The following is a 20,340-nucleotide window of genomic DNA, read 5'->3' on the forward strand; positions in this document are numbered from 1 at the left end:
TACTTGCTTCCCTTGTGCATCTATGTACCTCCATGTACTTGGATCTGTGTGTCTGTTACTTTTCTCCTGAAAAAGCATATCCAATGCACTACCCTATTTCCCATCCTGTACCTCTACCAATATCTTTAATCTACATATACTTACCTCTTTTATGCATCTATTTACTTTAAATCTACTCATGGATCTATATATTTATCACTTTTTTTCTAATTTCGCATCTCCATTGCACTACCCTATTTCTCAGCCTATACTTCTCTCAATATATCTTCTAGCCCAACTTTCTGACTCATCTCAGACTACTTTCTACTACTCTTTCCAATGCACTACCATATCTCTCACCCTATACAACTATCAATATGTCCTCTACATCCCCTCTCTCATTTATCCCTAACCCCATACCACTACTATGATCCCCAAAATAAGCCTTTCTAGACTCTCTCCTACTCAACTCCTCCTTGCATCATCTGACACCGCTTTTACTATATCGATCCTCCAAAACAAACCTTGTCAGGGGTAGTAAGCACTATACAAATGCAATTACAATACAATACACACTGTATGAACTGTGCAACATTACCTGATCTGGCTGGGCATCACACTGAGTTGTAGGAAGGCTTTTAGCTGTACTGTCCAACTGCATTGTAGCCAAAGGATTTGCTGGATTGGCTTTTCTGTAGATTGCTTGCTTACACTCATCGTCTGTAGAGTCCATCTCATCATACTCGGCCGCTAACTCTTGATAGTCATCCACTTCGTCATCGGTATCGCCGTATGTGTAGTGAGTGGAACGTATCGTTGTTCTGATTCCTGGAGGAGGCATTGTAGCCAAAAAAGCTGGTACGGTAAATGCTGATAGGAACCGAGCTTTCAGCAGGAGATACGCTGGATTGTCTCTAAGTTTATGAGCAACCAATTCTTGTATAACCTGCAGATGTTTGTCTGTAGTCCTTTCCTTATTTTCTTCATTAGATTGCAAAAGCTGAAGCGCATTCTTCTCCAGCACCTTTTTCTGCTGTAGAAGTCTTGACAAAGTCTTCAAGTTGCAAGTGGAAGGTGGCATGTAGGGTAGGTCATCTTTTAATGGTGGCACATGAACGCCATGTGCTCCTTTCAGCCAACTCTTCACTTTTCCTTCGTCCTCTAGGGAAACTATGCTCAGATCCAGAACCTTTTTCTCAGTACTTGATACAGGTGGGTGGTTTTTGCTGCTATCAGTAGCAGAGACCAGAGGCGCGGCTGGGGTCCTTGCAGCAACAGATACAGGTGGCTGGAATTGGTTCTTATCAGCACTAGAGACAGGTGGGGTGGCTGCACTCATGGAATTGATAGATAGCGGTGGGTGAATATTGCTCACACTACTGCTAGCTACAAGTGGTGTGGTTGAGCTCCTTGTAGCAGCATATATAGGTGGGTGGATTTGGTTGTTAATGGACTCTGGAGGTGTTGCACACATTGCAGAAACAGATACAGGAGGACAGATTTGGTTCTGATCCTTAACAGAGGCAGGTAGAGTTGCAAAGCTCACTGTAGCAGTAGATACAGGATGCTGGATTTGGTTCTCATCTTTACTAGGCACAGGTGCTGTGACTAAACTCCTTAGAGCAGTAGATAAAGGTGGATAGATTTGGTTCTCGTCATTACTAGGGCCAGGTGGTGTGGCTAAGCTCCTTGGAACAATAGATACAGATGGCTGGATTTGGTTCTCATCTTTACTAGGCAGAGGTGCTATGGCTAAGCTCCTTGGAACAATGGATACAGATGGCTGGATTTGGTTCTCATCTTTACTAGGCAGAGGTGCTATGGCTAAGCTCCTTGGAACAATGGATACAGATGGCTGGATTTGGTTCTTATCGTTACTAGGACCAGGTGCTGTGGCTAAGCTCCTTGCAACAACAGATACAAATGGCTGGTTTTGGGCCTTATCCTTACTAAGCACAAGTGCTGTGGCTAAGCTCCTTGCAACAGCAGATACAGATGGCTGGATTTGGTTCTTATCATTACCAGGGCCAGGTGCAGTGGCTGGGTTTCTAACAGCTAATGATACAGGTAGCTGGATTTGGTTCTGATTACTACTAAAAACAACGTGTGTGGCTGGGTTCCTCACGGCAACAGATACGAGGGGCAGACCTTTGTTCTTATCATCACTTGCTATATGTGGTGTGGCCACATTAGTCAAAGCAATAGATGCATGTGGTTGGATATTTTTATTTTCATTGCTAGCCTTAAGCAATGTGGCAGGAAATGGGCTCTTTGCAGTAACAGAAACAGGTGGCTGGGTATGGTTCATGCTGTTTCCAGCCAGAGGTGGAGTGGGTGCACTCTTTGCTAAAAGAGCAGATACAGGTAGTTGGTTTGGTTTCTTATCAACACTGGAGGAGCAAGGTGGTGTCAGAGCACTCATCACATCAAAAGACATAGGTAGCCGTATTTGGTTATTGTTGGAACTTAAGAGAACTTGTGCGGTTGGGTTCTTCACAGCAGCAGACACGAGGGGTAGATTTTTGGTCATACTTGTACTAGCCACAGAAGGTGGGGCTGGGCTTCTCACAGCAATAGAGACAGCCGGGCAAATTTGGTTCATATCTTTACTAACCACAGGAGATGTGGCAGGGGTTTGGCTCCTTGCAATAATTACAGGTGACTGCATTTGGTTTATGCTGCTACTAGCAACAGGTGGTGTAGCTAGGCTCCTTGCAACTACAGGACCCTGTATACTCTCTGCTTTAGGAATAGGTATAGTAACCGAAGTCAGAGGGCGTTTTGGTGCTTGAACAAAGGTATCGGAGAATGTTTGTACAAGAGGCCTCTTTTTTCCAATTTTCTGTGCTTCACTCTGGAAGGAGGGTGACTCTTCACGCTCAGTAACTCCACCCTTGCTCAGGCTGATTAAACTCAGAGAACACTGCAATTCTGCACTTGAGATAATCATTGGCTTGTTTGCTTGAGGCAACACGGCCATGAAGGATGGTCCACTTGAGGGGGAAGCAGCCCCCAGTTCACCAGATGTGCATGATTCAGTAGTATTTGGGTAGTGCAAAGGAACCGCCAGGACAGGCACTGATGACGCTGATGGAAGAATATCCGAAGGGCATTTAAGTTTTGTTACCACTTCTTTGACTGATTTAATGGATGGTGCATTTGCCTGGGAAGTGGGTGCAGCTGGACTGCTTGTTACATTTGTGTTTGCATTAGTCACTGATAGGCATTCTCCTTCAGCAGACACCTTGTCACCAGAAATACCTGCCAATGGCAACAGACAACCAGAAGGAACAGTACATTCTGTTTTGGGTAAAGCCATCTGTAGACTGGAGCTGGGAAAGCCCAATAGTGTGTGAGCAGGCACAGGAACCAGTCCCTGTGGCGTTAGAACCCAGGTGAAGGGCATCAGGGTGTTGGTTAGATTTTGAGGCCCTCTCTGCGAGGGTGAAACTGCAGGCATCAAACTCAAGATGCTCTTTTGCGAATAAATTGGAACTGAAGATCCAGCCTTGGACATTGAAGCTTTGGTTTCAAGTGCAACTGTTGTGGCATTAGGAGCTGCTTGAGCAATCTCTTTTCCTGCAGGTACTGTATGTGGAACTGGGCATGTCATAGCAGCTTGTCCTTGCAGAGACTGGGATGTCAAGCTATTTCCCACCATTCTCTTAACACTTGTCTCATAAGGGCTACTTGTGTGAGATACTGAAGTGCTGCTTGAAATTGGCGTACGTTCTCCTTTATTATGTATCACGCACTTATCTGAGCCTGCACTCTTCTCCTGGGATAAGGTAGAGCCATCTACACACTTGGATTGCCTTTCCGAGAGACTTAGTGATATCCGCGATGCAGAAGATGCCGCTGGTGATGGCAAAGACAACAATGGAGCCTTTGCAGTGTTTATCAAAGGAAATGGATTCTTAGGGGATGGCAAAGCGTGTGGCTGGTTTGATCCAGGTTTAGGCTGTAGGGCAATTAATAACTGGGGAGTCAAAAGTCTGGGTCCAACAGCAACAGCCTTCCCACAGGGTGCTGAACTAGAAAAAGATGTGGAGTTCTTCATCCTTTTCTCCCTCAGTAATTCCCAGACAGTTTTAGGTTTCTCTTTTGGTACACGAAATGGTCTTGGCATCCTACACCCCAGTGATTCTGTATTGCCTCTTGATGTTTTAAGACCAGACAAGGCATTGGTGGTATTTGGCAAAGTCCCAGGTGGCACAGGAGGTACTCTTGGAGGCACTATTGGAGGGTAACGTTTCCCTGGGCGGCCTACAAAAGAAGCAAACAATATAGTAAGAAGAGGAGATATTTGCTTTTAAGTAATGTAACAAACAAGCATAATGTTATTGAAGGTTTTACATTTAGCTCCCAGGTCTTTGAAAGTGAGACAAAGCAAAAGTAAAAGTAAGTAAGTTTGACAACAAGGGCCACTGATATGCCACAAATACAGGCCTACTGCAACCTTTGGCTTTTCAGACTCTAACTTCCCAATTCATGAGGCAAGATGGCGGCAGCTGTAGCAGACATGTAAGGCAGCGTTCTTGCCCGCTCCCAACTTTCGACTCTGGAAAGTTTTGTGGATACAATGTTGCAGGATTAGACTCGGCGAAACAGAATAGCGCTCTTACTTCTGTGTCGGTGGATTCTCTGTGGAGCTGATTTCATGGCGTTGTTGAAGATCGCGGTGGTCTTTGCGGATTTTACGGCAGTTTCGGCTTTTTGCATGGCAGAGCGGCTGTTTGTGGGCGGACATGAATTGGCATGGTGTCGAGAGGCGTGGAGGAGGACATGGAGGAGGACGCACTTGGATTGAAGCGAAGCGAGCAGGGAGCTTCCCACCCACTTGGGGGAGAGAGATTGCAGACGGTGCTTGGAAGGAAGGAGGGAGGAGAACCATGCCTCCTTGGGCGCAAGATAACACGCAGGGCTCTCCTCAAGACATGGGAGCCACAGGACCTGCGCTGACTTTGGAAGGGAACATTGGAGCTGGGGCACCGGCTCAGAGGTGAGAGCAGGCGGCGCTTTGAATGTATCAGCGGTTTCAGAAAACGGAAAGGCTCCAGATTGTGCTTTTAAGGGGAAAGTGACTCCAGAAGCAAAGAAAATACCAGCAATATTTTCAGTTAATAAAGAAAAGCAATGTGGGAAACAACAGCTCCCCCCCCCTCCCCTCCACCCTCTCTGTCTATAAATGCTATCCCTGCTGTGCTTAGTAAAGGAAATATGTCTACCTTTCCCAGTACGAGTACGAATAAGGAAGCTGAGGCAGTGGCGCAGGATGAGACACAGAATGAGGCACAGATTGAGGTATCTACTCAGGAAGCCACAGGGACTTTGATAGAGCCTGTTGAAAATGGAGCAAAAATGCATGTTAATGACATACATGCCTCAGGCTATCTTGGCATTCAGGTGACGGGTGAACAGAATGGGGATATATCTATGACTAATTCAGAAGGTGCAGAGGCTAGTGTAATTGGCGCAGCTGATGATCAGCTGCAAATACATGATGCTGAGTCGGGGGATTATTACTCTCAATCCGAAAAGTCAATGTCGTCTTGAGAAGATCTTGTGCGTCAATATGCGGCACAAATGAGTGTTAATGTAGGCAGCGATCACAGTAGTTTATTACTGGAGGAATCAGGAAAACAAAGTAAAGGAACATTGCGGACAATCCGCAAGAGGTTAGAGTTGACATTGGTGGAAGGGGGGTGCAGAAGGTTCAGCTCAAATACAATCACATCAGCTAGTCGAAGAAGATATTTCTCTCTCATTAATTTATCAATCTATAATGTCCCATCACACTGAAACAAGGGAAAAGAGTCAGAGAATGCAAAATATCTGCAGGAAGTTACAGAACTCAGTTCGGAGAATGTCGAAGTCTCATGCGGACTTTATCTGTCGATTTAATTAGGTTGAAACCCGAATATCTAACTTGGAGGACCATTTAGTTCAGCAAAAGACTGTGACTGCTTCCCTTCAAGCAGTTAGGGATGATACAGTTTGGAAAATGGCAGACATCAAAAAACGCGCACAGTGGAATAATTTAGGCATCCTTCAGATTCCAGAGGGGAAAGAAGGACAGAATCCTCGACGTTATATTGTGGAACTATTTAAAAAGGCTTTTCCTGAACTCCCTAAATGGGATTGGCAGTGGCGTAACGAAACTTGAGGGGCCCCCCCTGCAAACTACATGGAGGGGGCCCCCCCCATTCTCCGTGCCATTCTAGAGCTCTCAGGCCAGCGACCCGCCATACTGCAGGCGATGCGGGGCTATTGTTACGCCACTGTCACCAATGTAGCCGTTATAAGTAACACTGGATGAGTTAAAGGTTGGGTCTAGTCTGCCAGCAGGTTATCATAGGTGGTGGTCCATTCATTACAGGGTCCCTGCCATCAGTAGGCCGGGGAAGTTTACCCAATTTTAGGTGGGTTTCCTGATGCAGACTCCTGTTATGATATACAACATCTGGCCCACTCATCATTCAGTTTTTAACAAAAGTACATCCACTGCTCCTTCTCGTTTCCGTTTTAAAACATTAGACAATACGACAATGCCGTATTTTAAAGCAGATGTAACTACAAAGAGCACATTTTGATAATACATTTTTATTAGTAGACAATAGCAATCTTAAGAGGCATTGCATAGCTTCATACACACTTTGACCCCAATTCCATCACAGTCTCTCTCTCTCTCTCTCTCAGTCAGTCTCTCTCTCTCAGTGAGGCAGTCTATCTCTCTCTGTTATTCAGTCTCTCTCAGTCAGTCAGTCTCTCTCAGTCAGTCTGTCAGTCAGTCAGTCTCTCTCTCTCTCTGTCAGTCAGTCGGTCTCTCTCTGTCAGTCTCTCTATCTCTCTCTTTCTGTCAGTCAGTCAGTCAGTCTCTCTCTCTCTTAGTCAGTCAGTCTCTCTCACTCAGTCTATCTCTCTCTGTCATTCAGTCTCTCTCATTCAGTCAGTCTCTCTCAGTCAGTCAGTCTATCAGTCAGTTGGTCTCTCTCTCTCTCAGTCAGTCTCTCTCAGTCAGTCCCTCTCTCTCTCAGCCTCTCTCTCTGTCAGCCTCTCTCCCTGTCAGTCCCTCTGTCTGTCAGTCTCTCTTTCAGTTTCTCTCTCTCTGTCAGTCTCTCTATCTCTCTCTTTCTGTCAGTCTCTCTCAGTCAGTCAGTCTCTCTCTCAGTCAGTCTCTCTCTTTCTGTCAGTCAGTCTCTCCCTTTCTGTCAGTCAGTCTCTCAGTCTCTCTCTGTCAGTTTCTCACAGTAAGTCAGTCTCTCTCTCACTCATCCAGTCTCTCTCTCTCAGTCAGCCAGTCTCTCTCTCAGTCAGTCTCTCTCTGTCAGTCAGTCTCTCTCTCTGTCGGTCAGTCTCTCTTTCTCTGTCAGTCTCTCAGTCTCTCTCTCTCTCTCTCTGTCAGTCAGTCTCTCTCTCTGTCAGAGTCCCAGTCTCTCTCTCTCTCTCGGTCAGTCTCTCTCTCAGTCAGTCTCTCTCTCTCTCAGTCAGTCTCTCTCTCAATCAGTCCCTCTCAGTCAGTCAGTCTCTCTCTCTTAGTCTCTCTCTTAGGCAGTCTCTCTCTCTGTCAGTGCCTCTCTCTGTCAGTCTCTCTCTCAGTCTCTCTCTTAGTCTCTCTCTCAGCCTCTCTCTCTTAGTCTCTCTCTCAGTCAGTCAGTCTTCTAGACAGTCTCTGTCTCCCTCTGTCAGTCTCTCTCAGTCAGTCATTCTCTCTCTCTCGCAGTCAGCCAGTCTCTCTCAGTCAGTCTCTCTCTCTCTCCCCAGTCAGTGACTCTCTCTGTCAGTCTCTCTCTCTGTCAGTCAGTCTCTCTCTGTGAGTCTCTCTCTCTCTCTCTCAGTCAGTCTCTCTCTCTCAGTCAGGCAGTCTATCTCTCTCTGTTATTCAGTCTCTCTCAGTCAGTCAGTCTCTCTCAGTCAGTCTGTCAGCCAGTCAGTCTCTCTCTCTCTCTGTCAGTCAGTCGGTCTCTCTCTCTCTGTCAGTCTCTCTATCTCTCTCTTTCTGTCAGTCAGTCAGTCAGTCTCTCTCTCTTAGTCAGTCAGTCTCTCTCACTCAGTCTATCTCTCTCTGTCATTCAGTCTCTCTCATTCAGTCAGTCTCTCTCAGTCAGTCAGTCTGTCAGTCAGTTGGTCTCTCTCTCTCAGTCAGTCTCTCTCAGTCAGTCAGTCTCTCTCAGTCAGTCCCTCTCTCTCTCAGCCTCTCTCTCTGTCAGTCTCTCTCCCTGTCAGTCCCTCTGTCTGTCAGTCTCTCTTTCAGTTTCTCTCTCTCTGTCAGTCTCTCTATCTCTCTCTTTCTGTCAGTCTCTCTCAGTCAGTCAGTCTCTCTCTGTCAGTCTCTCTCTTTCTGTCAGTCAGTCTCTCCCTTTCTGTCAGTCAGTCTCTCAGTCTCTCTCTGTCAGTTTCTCACAGTAAGTCAGTCTCTCTCTCACTCATCCAGTCTCTCTCTCTCAGTCAGCCAGACTCTCTCTCAGTCAGTCTCTCTCTGTCAGTCAGTCTCTCTCTCTGTCAGTCAGTCTCTCTTTCTCTGTCAGTCTCTCAGTCTCTCTCTCTCTCTCTGTCAGTCAGTCTCTCTCTCTGTCAGAGTCCCAGTCTCTCTCTCTCTCTCGGTCAGTCTCTCTCTCAGTCAGTCTCTCTCTCTCTCAGTCAGTCTCTCTCTCAATCAGTCTCTCTCAGTCAGTCAGTCTCTCTCTCTTAGTCTCTCTCTCTTAGGCAGTCTCTCTCTCTGTCAGTGCCCCTCTCTGTCAGTCTCTCTCTCAGTCTCTCTCTTAGTCTCTCTCTCAGCCTCTCTCTCTTAGTCTCTCTCTCAGTCAGTCAGTCTTCTAGACAGTCTCTCTCTCCCTCTGTCAGTCTCTCTCAGTCAGTCATTCTCTCTCTCTCTCGCAGTCAGCCAGTCTCTCTCAGTCAGTCTATCTCTCTCTCTCCCCAGTCAGTGACTCTCTCTGTCAGTCTCTCTCTCTGTCAGTCAGTCTCTCTCTGTGAGTCTCTCTCTCTCTCTCAGTTAGTCTCTCTCTGTCAGTCAGTCTCTCTCTCTGTCGGTCAGTCTCTCTTTCTCTGTCAGTCTCTCTCTCTCTCTGTCAGCCTCTGTCACTCAGTCTCTCTCTCAGTCAGTCTCTCCCTGTCAGTCTCTCTCGGTCAGTCTCTCTCTCAGCCAGTCAGTCTCTCTCTCTTTCTTAGACACTCTCTGCCAGTCAGTCTCTCTCTCTCCCAGTCAGTCAGTCAGTCAGTCTCTCTCAGTCAGCCATTCTCGCTCTACATCAATCAGTCTCTCTCTCTCTGTCAGTCTCTCTCTTTGTCAGTCTCTTTATCAGTCAGTCTCTCTCAGTCAGTCAGTCTCTCTCGCAGTCAATCAGTCTATCTCTATCAGTCAGTCAGTCTTTGCCTTTCTCTCTCAGTCTCTCTCTCTGTCAGTCAGTCTCTCTCTCTCTGTCAGTCAGTATCTCTCTACCTCAGTCAGTCAGTCTCTGTCAGTCAGTCACTCTCTCTGTCAGTCAGTCTCACTCTCAATCAGTCTTTCTCTTTCTGTCAGTCAGTCACTGTCTTGACAGGGTTTTTGGCTCTATTTAGCAATGATATAGACTTTAATCTTGCTCACATCTAGGATACGTATTCCTAGCTTGTGTTGGCCCTTTTAAGCCCTTTCTTCCAGACCTAGAAGAGGCCATCTATTGCCTATTGGCTTTGGCCTGTTATTTTTGCTTATAGTAGAGGTTGGATCCTGTGGTCCTGACTTTATATTACACATTGGTATGGTTTATGTAGGTACTCTGACAGAGCTAAGGGTTATTTCATCCTTCTCAGGCGTATAGGCCCAGAACTAGAGGGACTCCATTTTGATGGAGCTGAGAGGCTTCAGGGGTAAAGGTAAAGTTTATAGTAAGGCTGTTTGTGTGCTAGAGGAAAACCGGTTAGGACTGCTTCTTATCCGAGGAATGTGTTTGTCTCTTGGGCCCAGACGTAACAAGCAGCTGGCCACTGCGGTTCCGTAAAGAGCTCTGGAGCTGGCACAGGAATTCGGTGGGAGGCAGCCCTTTGTTGGAAATTTCCATGAGGGGAGAGGAATCCATAATAGCGGGCTGCAGGAGAGAAGGAGTGTTCAGTTCAGTCTAGCTTGTGTTCAGTCTAGCTTGTGTTCAGCCCAGCTTGTGTGCAGTTCAGCTTGGAGGTCAGTTCAGCTTGAAGGTCAGTTCAGCTTGGAGTCAGAGCAGTCTGGTTCTTGCAGAGGAGAGAACAGGATGTCTGCTGGAGCTGCAGAATAGAGTGCAGTTCTGGAATGGAGAAAGAAGGCAGATGATTGCTGAAGATGAAGAGAGAGAGAGCAGTGCAGAGAGCATCAAAGAAGGATGTCAGCTGGAGCAATTGAACCAGAGCGTGGTGATGTGGTGACGGAGGGAGAGACAGAGAGAGCCCTGATCCCACCAGAGTCAGAGAGAAATCTTCCTTCTAATAGGTGAGGTAGTCTGAACTAGTCCCCTTTACAATTACACCTTAATCTTGTTCTTATTTCCTAGGCTATTGTATGTCTAATCTTTTCCCTTTCAGCGGTGTGTTAAAAGTTCCTGTTACCCCGCAGATAAATTGTATGTCTAATCTTTTCCCTTTCAGCGGTGTGTTAAAGTTACTGCTAGTTATAGAGACCCCATAGATTTATGTATGTGTATTGCATCATTGTTAAAATAAAACTTCCCCATTTCTTAGTGAACTAGTGTGCATTTTTATGATAAAGCTAGCCTGTCTTCTAACCAGTTGCTGTTGAGCCACTGATGGATCAGAAGGGAGTAGGAGCGCTTAAATCAAGGAATACCTCAATCACATAGTGTGTATATCTTCTGTCCCCATACAGTGGAGGTAGCCTTGTCTCCCAGTCAGGTATTACTGTTTGAACAGATGTTACCCCTGATCAGGTAAGTAATAGTGAGTAATTAGGGAGATAGGAGACCTGCAACTAAGGGATAAAGTTTATACTCCATCCCATAATATTATTGTAGTAGCAAACCCTTAGTGAATAGAGAGAGAGACTTCCCAACATAGAGAGACAGAGAACTGAAGGTATTCATAGGAAAGTGGTCGTCATTGGTAAGTGGCGTTAATGAGAGCGCTGGGGAGGAGACCAGTGTGGAGGCCTGCCGGATTGCGGGCCGTGTGTAAATGAGAGCACCTAAGACAGAGGGGTGTGTAGGTTCGCCAGATTGTGAACCGTGTGTAAATGAGAGCACTGGGGCTGCAGACCCATGTGTGTATACCCACAGGATTGTGGCATGTAAATGAGAACACCAGGGAGGACACTGGTGTGTAATGAGATCGTCTCTAGAGAAAGAGGCGTTAATGAGAACACTGACTGAGGTTAGTGTGTAATGGTAGATAATCAGAACTGCCCCAAGGTAGATTAGTCTGGACCCATGTGGTCGCGAGACTATAAGGTATGAGTGTGGTGTAGGGCATGGATATCCTTAGTAATCAGTGAGTATTCTTAGTATCCCTATAGATTTAGTGGTGTTTCTGATAATATGAGCTTGTATATTGCGAGTTCCCCATCCTCAGGTAGGTACCCAGGTGCCTGGATAGATGGTCCTGAGGAGGGAGATGGTTACGTTCCGGCTGGGTTAGAGAGGCCCCTAGGGGCTGATCCCATCTGGTCCAAAAATCCGGTCGGTACATCTGGCGTAGTCGGCTGTTTACGAATCCTGTGTGACCTGGCCATGTGCTTGGATAATTTCCCATGTGTTGTGAGGGAGTGCCCTGAGCGCCAGTTCCATCTGGCGTAGTCGGCTGCTTACGAATCCTGTGTGACCTGGCCATGTGCTTGGAGAGTTTCCCATGTGTTGTGAGGGAGTGCCCTGATCGCCAGTTCCATCTGGCGTAGTCTGGCAGTTTATGTAGCCTGTGTGACCTATGGGCTTGGACAGTTGCAGTGTGAGGAGATTGCAGTACATCATGGCATTTGGTTTATTCAGGGTGGAAGAAATGGTTTTCGTTTTGGTGTTTGAACTGTCAGGGTTGAAGGATGACATTACATGAGGGAGCCAGTAACATCTTTGTGATGGTCCAATTGTACAAATGTGTGTGAAAAATGCTTTTAAATTGCCCATTAAATTGCTTGCTGCGTCTGCTTATGCTGTGCAATGTGAATTGTGTTCAATGTAATATGACTTGTGGAGTTCTTTGTATATAGCTTCTTGTAAATATGGCTTGTGAATAGCGCCATGTTAATGTGGCTTGTGAGGAGCATGTTCTCATTTTGATTTGCTGTGTTCCTTGTGAATAGCGCCTTGGATATATTCCTTGTGGGGAGCATGTCATTTTTTGAACTTGTTGACTTTTTGTAAATATGGCTTGTGAATAGCGCCATGTGGTTATGGCTTGGATAGAGCATGTTATTGTTGCGTTAGGTAGGAGAGAGCTGGTTCTCTTTCAAATGCTTGGGGGATTTGTTTTGTAGATGTGTGCACATGTTATGTGAAAACGTGGAGTGATAAGTTCTTGAATTTCCCATGTACTGCTGACATTGGGGAATGGTTGTGTTTGAGCTGCCAAAGGGTTAATATCTTGAATTGAGATGGCAGTATTTATTTTAACATGCTGTTTAACATGCATGGTTATTTGAGCTGACTCTAAAAGTCAGTGAGTATTTTGATGATTGATGGTTTGATTTGTCTTTTATTGGTTTCTGGGTCTGCCTATGTGCTTTGTCAGCTTGTTGACGGAAAGGTAACATCTTGTGCTGAGCGTAGGGCTGTGTTCATTTAACATTCTTTTTGAAATGTGTCTACGAATTTGTGTGGGTTTGCCTTGGAACTGATGATTTCATGTGTCTGGCCCTTAGAGGTCGGTAAGTTATAAATCAACCAGTCGGATTGAGATAAGGGTTTGCACGGAGAGAGCAGTGTTCTTTTAAATGTGCTACTTAATATGCATCCACAGACGTGTGGAGAATTATTTTTGAATGCATGATTTAAAATGAGTGAAATATTAGAAGATGGCCCAGTTGGTGTGCGCGCGCTACGGGGCTGTTTTCATTATTATTTCGTAGGGGGTTTCCAAATAGAAAGGAATGTGCTGGCCGGTGTTTTGCAATGATCACAGGTTGAGAATAATCAATCATGCCCAACAGTGCACAGTAAAATGTGCTTTAATTAGTGAAATGCAACCGTGTGCTTTTATTACAAATGTTCTAGAAAATATAAATGTGTATTTCCCTGATGCAAGCTGAACCTTTTTTCAAATGTAGATGTTTTAATATGCAGCAGACCAGCATATGTAAGTTAACCCACTCAGTTAGAAAATAAATGGCTGTTTGATAATATATGAATTTGGCCCTTTTACTAGGTTGAATTGAAAGGCTTGCACGCTAAATTATGCTGCAATGCAAAATTACATGTTGCCCCTGGTTGAAAAAAAAACAATGATGAAATGTGTCTGCTTCCTATGTTGTTTTAATATTATTTCCCTTTCAACAGCTGACAGTATATATTGTGGTTTCGTTTTTTTTATTTTTTGGATGCTAGTGTGTATAGTTAGGGTGGAGCAGAATATATTGTTCTATTTTGACTAAAAATGATAACTATGACACACTACCATCTTAATGCATTGCTATGTGTCCCTTACATTAGTTTAATTTGCATTTAGTTTCAAGGCTCGCCTATGTACTTTGACAAGCTGTTGATAGAAAGGTAATACCTTGCACGGTAAAAGCAGCGTTCATTAAACATGCTGCCTGATATATATATATATGTGCAGAGAAATATTAAACCCAACAGTCCATGATAATTCGTTTTTTTTTAAATGCAAAATGCACAGTCTTGTGTGCAGAAGCAAATTGCCCCTTTTTGTGTGTTGATCTGCATGCTAAATCAATGCCCATGTTTCAAATGTCTTGCCTTCTAGCTGAATTAGTTAGACAAAAGTCTTTTTAGAAAGTGGAGCTTTTAAGTAGCAGTACATTGTAACAGAATTATTTTAAAATGCTTGCATATGACTGTGTTACAGATTAATTTGCATTTTACCACATTTGAATTTGCTTTCGTTAGTTAGAGAATACAGGTTCTGGCCTGGGAACGGCTTACAAAGAATGTGTTTTTCGACCTTGAAGTTAGCCTGGCTCTCAGACAGCTGTTTTGTGAAGGGAGGGCTTTTTCCCTCTAGAAGCTCCGAGCACTGCCTGTCTTGTTATTATTAGTCAACATCCAATTTTGTTCCGCGCAAGAAATGTTTATGTAAGGGAGGGGTCAACTCGCTCTTCCTTGCTGTCGGCGCAGACAGCTTCATTTCCCTCAGATAAGGGATCCTTGTACATGCAGAGTAGTTGGCAGACTCTTGGCCCTTGGAGTTAGTTAGATACAGTAGGCCTGGGTAGGCTTCCCTGATTAGAGACTAGAGATGCTTGAACAGAGTGCTTGGCAGCACCTTGCTCCTGCAATGAGATCAGCACTTGGCAGTGATTCAAATTACTTCACACTGTAGCCTGGCTTCTGCGTATTTTTTGGAGCGCATTCAAAACTCTGAGTACGAACATCTTTCTGAAGGGAGGGGCTGTCTCGCAGAGCATTAGGGTATTATTAGGCGCCAGCCCTTCTGGCTGTGTGTGAAAAAATTAGATTTTGCCCAAACAAATTTAAAAGTATATGATTTTAATTATTTCTTGATTTTAGAATAATGTTTTTAATTAATTAGAATATTTCTCTCAACAATGAAAAGCACTTGGGGTGCTTTTTAAATGGAAAATGTTATCTTGCTAGATTAATGATACTGGTTTTCTCGTTCTAGGTTGCTGGGTTGTGGTGTTTGGTGCGTGCGTCGGCCCACCCCCCTCCCACTCCCTTTATTATTTTACTTTTTTATTTTCGTTTTTTTATGTTAGTTTGTTATTTTTGGAAGATGGAACCAGACCAGACCAGACCGGATTGGTGGTGGATGAACGGCGGAAGAAGTGCTTCCTTGGTACCGGATACAGATGAAGATGCAGGGTGGTGACCTACACTGATGTCCCAAAATTGACTGCCTTGAACTCCAAAATTATTAACATTGACAATTAGCTGGGCTCGTCATGAGCATGGAAGGGGTTAACTATACTGTACGGTTGGCTGCCTCAGCGGTCAGATTTAAACCCCATACAATATCTTTGGATATATTTTTGACAAAGCCAATAGTTAAAAAAAAAATTATTATTCTAAAAGAACCCATCATGATACGGTTTCCCACAAAAGGAATTTTGTTATGTAATTCCTTGGCCTGCATTATTCCCATGTTTTTCTTTGCAATCACTACGAACAGGCCCCGCTTTTTAAAAAAAAAATGTTTTTATGGTTTTGATGTTTATGTAGTGCTATCTTTGCTTTTTAGGATGCTGTACTGTTTTCTTTCACCTATTATAGTTTTCCTGTTTTCTGCAAAACAGTCTTGCCTATGGAGGAACGAAGAAAAAAAATGGTGGTGCAGACATGTGTTCCACAGTGTGATATAATGAAAAACCTAGGTGCTAACTGTTTTGTGCTATTATGTATGCACCACGTTTAGATAAATTTACCTAATATGCATAGTGCTACACCAGCTATTTTGTAGGAATGGGGTTGTCTTTATTTTCCTGTTATTACACTTTCACTTTGATTGATCCAAGGGTGGTTACCCTAGACTTTAGGTTGTCCTGGGAGGTGTGTCTTTTAGTATGATTATGTCCTACATCTATTATTAATGTTTGCCCAGACCTTGAGAACCGTTTGTCATGTTTATTTCTCAGATTTCACCACATTTTTCCTTAAGTTGACCAATGTCAGTAGGCCTCATTTAGGCCCATTGTTATTTTTATTCCACAAACAAGGCCCTACACCACTAGATTTCATGAGTTATCATTAGCTTAAGTTGTCCACAGTAGGTAGGCCTCATTTAGGCCCTTTGTTGTTTTATCATTAGAAGTTGAAGCACATTTAGTTCTTAAGTTGTCCGAAGTAGGTAGGCCCCATTTAGGCCCCTTGCTGTTTCATTCAACAAATAAGTCCCTACATCACTAGATTTCACCAGTTATCACTAGAAGTTGAGGCACATTTAGTTTGGAAATGCTTTGGATAGTTTCTGTTATCAGATCAAATCTTAGATATGTTTCAGCATTCAGGTCGAGGGTGCTTTGATTTGTTTTCAGTTGGTTGTTAGATTTGTATTCCCTACATTAAGTTTCAGGTGGAATTTCCTTAGGTTGTCATTCATTTTAGAGAGTTTTTTGGTTTTTGATTTGTTGATAGATTATGTTGATGTTTGTTTATATGGATGTTGTTGTTTATAGATGTTCGCAAAATAAAGTCTAAGGGTGGAATGTCTTGACAGGGTTATTGGCTCTATTTAGCAGTGATATAGACTTTAATCTTGCTCACATCTAGGATACGTATTCCTAGCTTGTGTTGGCCCTTTTAAGCCCTTTCCTCCAGGCCTAGAAGAGGCCATCTATTGCCTATTGGCTTTGGCCTGTTATTTTTGCTTATAGTAGAGGTTGGATCCTGTGGTCCTGACTTTATATTACACATTGGTATGGTTTATGTAGGTACTCTGACAGAGCTAAGGGTTATTTCATCCTTCTCAGGCGTATAGGCCCAGAACTAGAGGGACTCCATTTTGATGGAGCTGAGAGGCTTCAGGGGTAAAGGTAAAGTTTATAGTAAGGCTGTTTGTGTGCTAGAGGAAAACCGGTTAGAACTGCTTCTTATCCGAGGAATGTGTTTGTCTCTTGGGCCCAGACGTAACAAGCAGCTGGCCACTGCGGTTCCGTAAAGAGCTCTGGAGCTGGAACAGGAATTCGGTGGGAGGCAGCCCTTTGTTGGAAATTTCCATGAGGGGAGAGGAATCCATAATAGCGGGCTGCAGGAGAGAAGGAGTGTTCAGTTCAGTCTAGCTTGTGTTCAGTCTAGCTTGTGTTCAGCCCAGCTTGTGTGCAGTTCAGCTTGGAGGTCAGTTCAGCTTGGAGGTCAGTTCAGCTTGGAGTCAGAGCAGTCTGGTTCTTGCAGAGGAGAGAACAGGATGTCTGCTGGAGCTGCAGAATAGAGTGCAGTTCTGGAATGGAGAAAGAAGGCAGATGATTGCTGAAGATGAAGAGAGAGAGAGCAGTGCAGAGAGCATCAAAGAAGGATGTCAGCTGGAGCAATTGAACCAGAGGCGTGGTGATGTGGTGACGGAGGGAGAGACAGAGAGAGCCCTGATCCCACCAGAGTCAGAGAGAAATCTTCCTTCTAATAGGTGAGGTAGTCTGAACTAGTCCCCTTTACAGTTACACCTTAATCTTGTTCTTATTCCCTAGGCTATTGTATGTCTAATCTTTTCCCTTTCAGCGGTGTGTTAAAAGTTCCTGTTACCCCGCAGATAAATTGTATGTCTAATCTTTTCCCTTTCAGCGGTGTGTTAAAGTTACTGCTAGTTATAGAGACCCCATAGATTTATGTATGTGTATTGCATCATTGTTAAAATAAAACTTCCCCATTTCTTAGTGAACTAGTGTGCATGAGTTTTTTTATGATAAAGCTAGCCTGTCTTCTAACCAGTTGCTGTTGAGCCACTGATGGATCAGAAGGGAGTAGGAGCGCTTAAATCAAGGAATAACTCAATCACATAGTGTGTATATCTTTTGTCCCCATACAGTGGAGGTAGCCTTGTCTCCCAGTCAGGTATTACTGTTTGAACAGATGTTACCCCTGATCAGGTAAGTAATAGTGAGTAATTAGGGAGATAGGAGACCTGCAACTAAGGGATAAAGTTTATACTCCATCCCATAATATTATTGTAGTAGCAAACCCTTAGTGAATAGAGAGAGAGACTTCCCAACATAGAGAGACAGAGAGCTGAAGGTATTCATAGGAAAGTGGTCGTCATTGGTAAGTGGCGTTAATGAGAGCGCTGGGGAGGAGACCAGTGTGGAGGCCTGCCGGATTGCGGGCCGTGTGTAAATGAGAGCACCTAAGACAGAGGGGTGTGTAGGTTCGCCAGATTGTGAACCGTGTGTAAATGAGAGCACTGGGGCTGCAGACCCATGTGTGTATACCCACAGGATTGTGGCATGTTAATGAGAACACCAGGGAGGACACTGGTGTGTAATGAGATCGTCTCTAGAGAAAGAGGCGTTAATGAGAACACTGACTGAGGTTAGTGTGTAATGGTAGATAATCAGAACTGCCCCAGGGTAGATTAGTCTGGACCCATGTGGTCGCGAGACTATAAGGTATGAGGGTGGTGTAGGGCATGGATATCCTTAATAATCAGTGAGTATTCTTAGTATCCCTATAGATTTAGTGGTGTTTCTGATAATATGAGCTTGTATATTGCGAGTTCCCCATCCTCAGGTAGGTACCCAGGTGCCTGGATAGATGGTCCTGAGGAGGGAGATGGTTACGTTCCGGCTGGGTTAGAGGGGCCCCTAGGGGCTGATCCCATCTGGTCCAAAAATCCGGTCGGTACAGTCACTCTCTCAGACAGCCAGTCTCTCTCTCTCTCTCTCTCAGTCAGTTTCTCAGCCAGTCAGTCTCTCGGTCACTCAGTATTCAGTCTCTTAGTCAGTCAGTCAGTCTCTCCACTCTCTCTCTCTCTCTCTCTCTCTCTCCATTCTCTCTCAACTCTGTCCACTCTATCTCCACTGTCTCTCTCTCTCCACGGTCTCTCCACTGTCCCTCTCTCCACTTTCTCGCTCTCTACTCTCTCTCCACTCTCTCTCCACTCTCTCCCTCCACTGTCCCCCTCCACTCTCTCCACTCTCTCTCCACTCTCTCTCCACTTTCTTGCTCCACCCTCTCTCCCTTCTCACTCTCTACTCTCTCTCTCTCTCTCTCTCTCTCCACTCTCTCTCCACCCTCTCTCTAATCTCTCTCCACTCTCTCTCTCTCCACTCTCTCTCTCTCCACTCTCTCTCTCTCTACTCTCTCTCTCTCCACTCTCTCTCTCTCGCTTACTCTCTCCACTGTCTCTCCATGCTCTCTCGTCTATCTCTCTCTCTCCACTGTCTATCTCCGCTCTCTCTCTCTCTCTCTCTCTACTCTCTCTCCACTTTCTCTCTCTCCACTGTCTCTATCTCCACTGTCTCTCTCCACTGTCTCTCTCTCCACTCTCTCTCTCTCTCCACTCTCTCTCCACTCTTTCTCTCCGCTCTCTCTCTCCACTGTCTCTCCACTGTCTCTCCACTGTCTCACTCTCTCTCTCTCCACTCTTTCTCCACTGTCTCTCTCTCCACTCTCTCTCCACTCTCTCTCCACTCTCTCTCTCTCTCTCTCTCCTCTCTCTCTCTCCACTCTCTCTCCACTGTTTCTCTCCGCTCTCTCTCCACTGTCTCGCCACCTGCAACATTTTATTTTATTACAAACAGATTTATAATAAATATCCTAAATGAATTTACATTTATATTTTATATTTCAATATTTTCATTTTTTTTTTAATTTAAAATAAGCTTTAATAATTTCCCTATATTTCCTCATAGGGAGATCTCCACTACAGTGGTGGAAATCACTACCTACGAGTGAAAAGTTACTAGTAGTTATTTTAGACTCATAAATCCTATTGAAGGAAAGTCCACTAGTGGGTGGAAACATGTAAGTTTACACTTCGGTGTAAATCTACAGTAGGAAATGCTGACGGCAAAAAGGTTTAGATTTACACCTAGGTGCAGGGGTTTACAGGAGTAAATGCAGGGCTCGAGTGGGGGTCCCATGCGGGTGGACAGCGCCCCCCCACTTATTTTACCAGGATCTCGATAACTGGAGCAAATGGAGCCACACATTTACTCTTTGGCCTCTCTGGGGCGAGATCGGAGCTCATTCAGAACGCTGCTCATGCGCTGGCTTCTCTGATGCAATCGCATCTAAGGGGTGAGCGAGGGGAGGCAATGAGTCTGATGGTGCAAGCCACCTTTCGTGACATCACTTCCTGTCGTGATGACAGCACCCTCCACTTCTTTTTTTAGGACTTGGCCTTGAGTAAATGTACATGTGTAAACTTACCTTTGCGAAGAGGCCCCAATGAATTTCACAGCTGTGTGCCTAATTGTCTTAATTGCTCCAACTGCTTCATCGAACCCTACTTAATAGAGATAATTGCTTTGGCTTTTGTGTAGTGAGAAGTTTATGGAATGAAGTAGGCATCTTAACTTATAGCGCTTTGACTCTACCTTTTCAAATTAATTCTGGGCACGGAGTTAAGGGGATTTTATGTGAAAATGTAGGCTAAAAAACATAAGCTGCGAGACAGTGAACAAATATTAGTGCTGGCCAAGGAGTCTAAACCTTTCCATCACCTACCTGAGGGGGACTGACGTACACATGAGGGCAGTGCACGGAACTCGCACTGCTGGGCATTGGTGCACAGTGTGGTATAGGTGGCATCACTGTATAGGAACTGGCACTGGGCAGG

At 44.8% G+C, this 20,340-nt stretch overlaps 1 protein-coding gene across 1 annotated transcript in view; it reads right to left on the minus strand.

Annotated features, from left to right (window-relative positions):
- Positions 1-20,340, minus strand: part of SNAPC4 (small nuclear RNA activating complex polypeptide 4) — a 306,571-nt gene that overhangs the window by 35,841 nt on the left and 250,390 nt on the right. Inside the window, exon 22 of the mRNA XM_086921023.1 lies at positions 578-4,245. Within this exon, the coding sequence (XP_086777149.1) occupies positions 578-4,245 (3,668 nt within the window). The remainder of the gene's footprint in view (positions 1-577; positions 4,246-20,340) is intronic.

This window comes from Lissotriton vulgaris, chromosome 5, assembly GCF_964263255.1.
Source record: "Lissotriton vulgaris chromosome 5, aLisVul1.2, whole genome shotgun sequence".
Lineage (NCBI taxonomy): Eukaryota > Metazoa > Chordata > Amphibia > Caudata > Salamandridae > Lissotriton > Lissotriton vulgaris.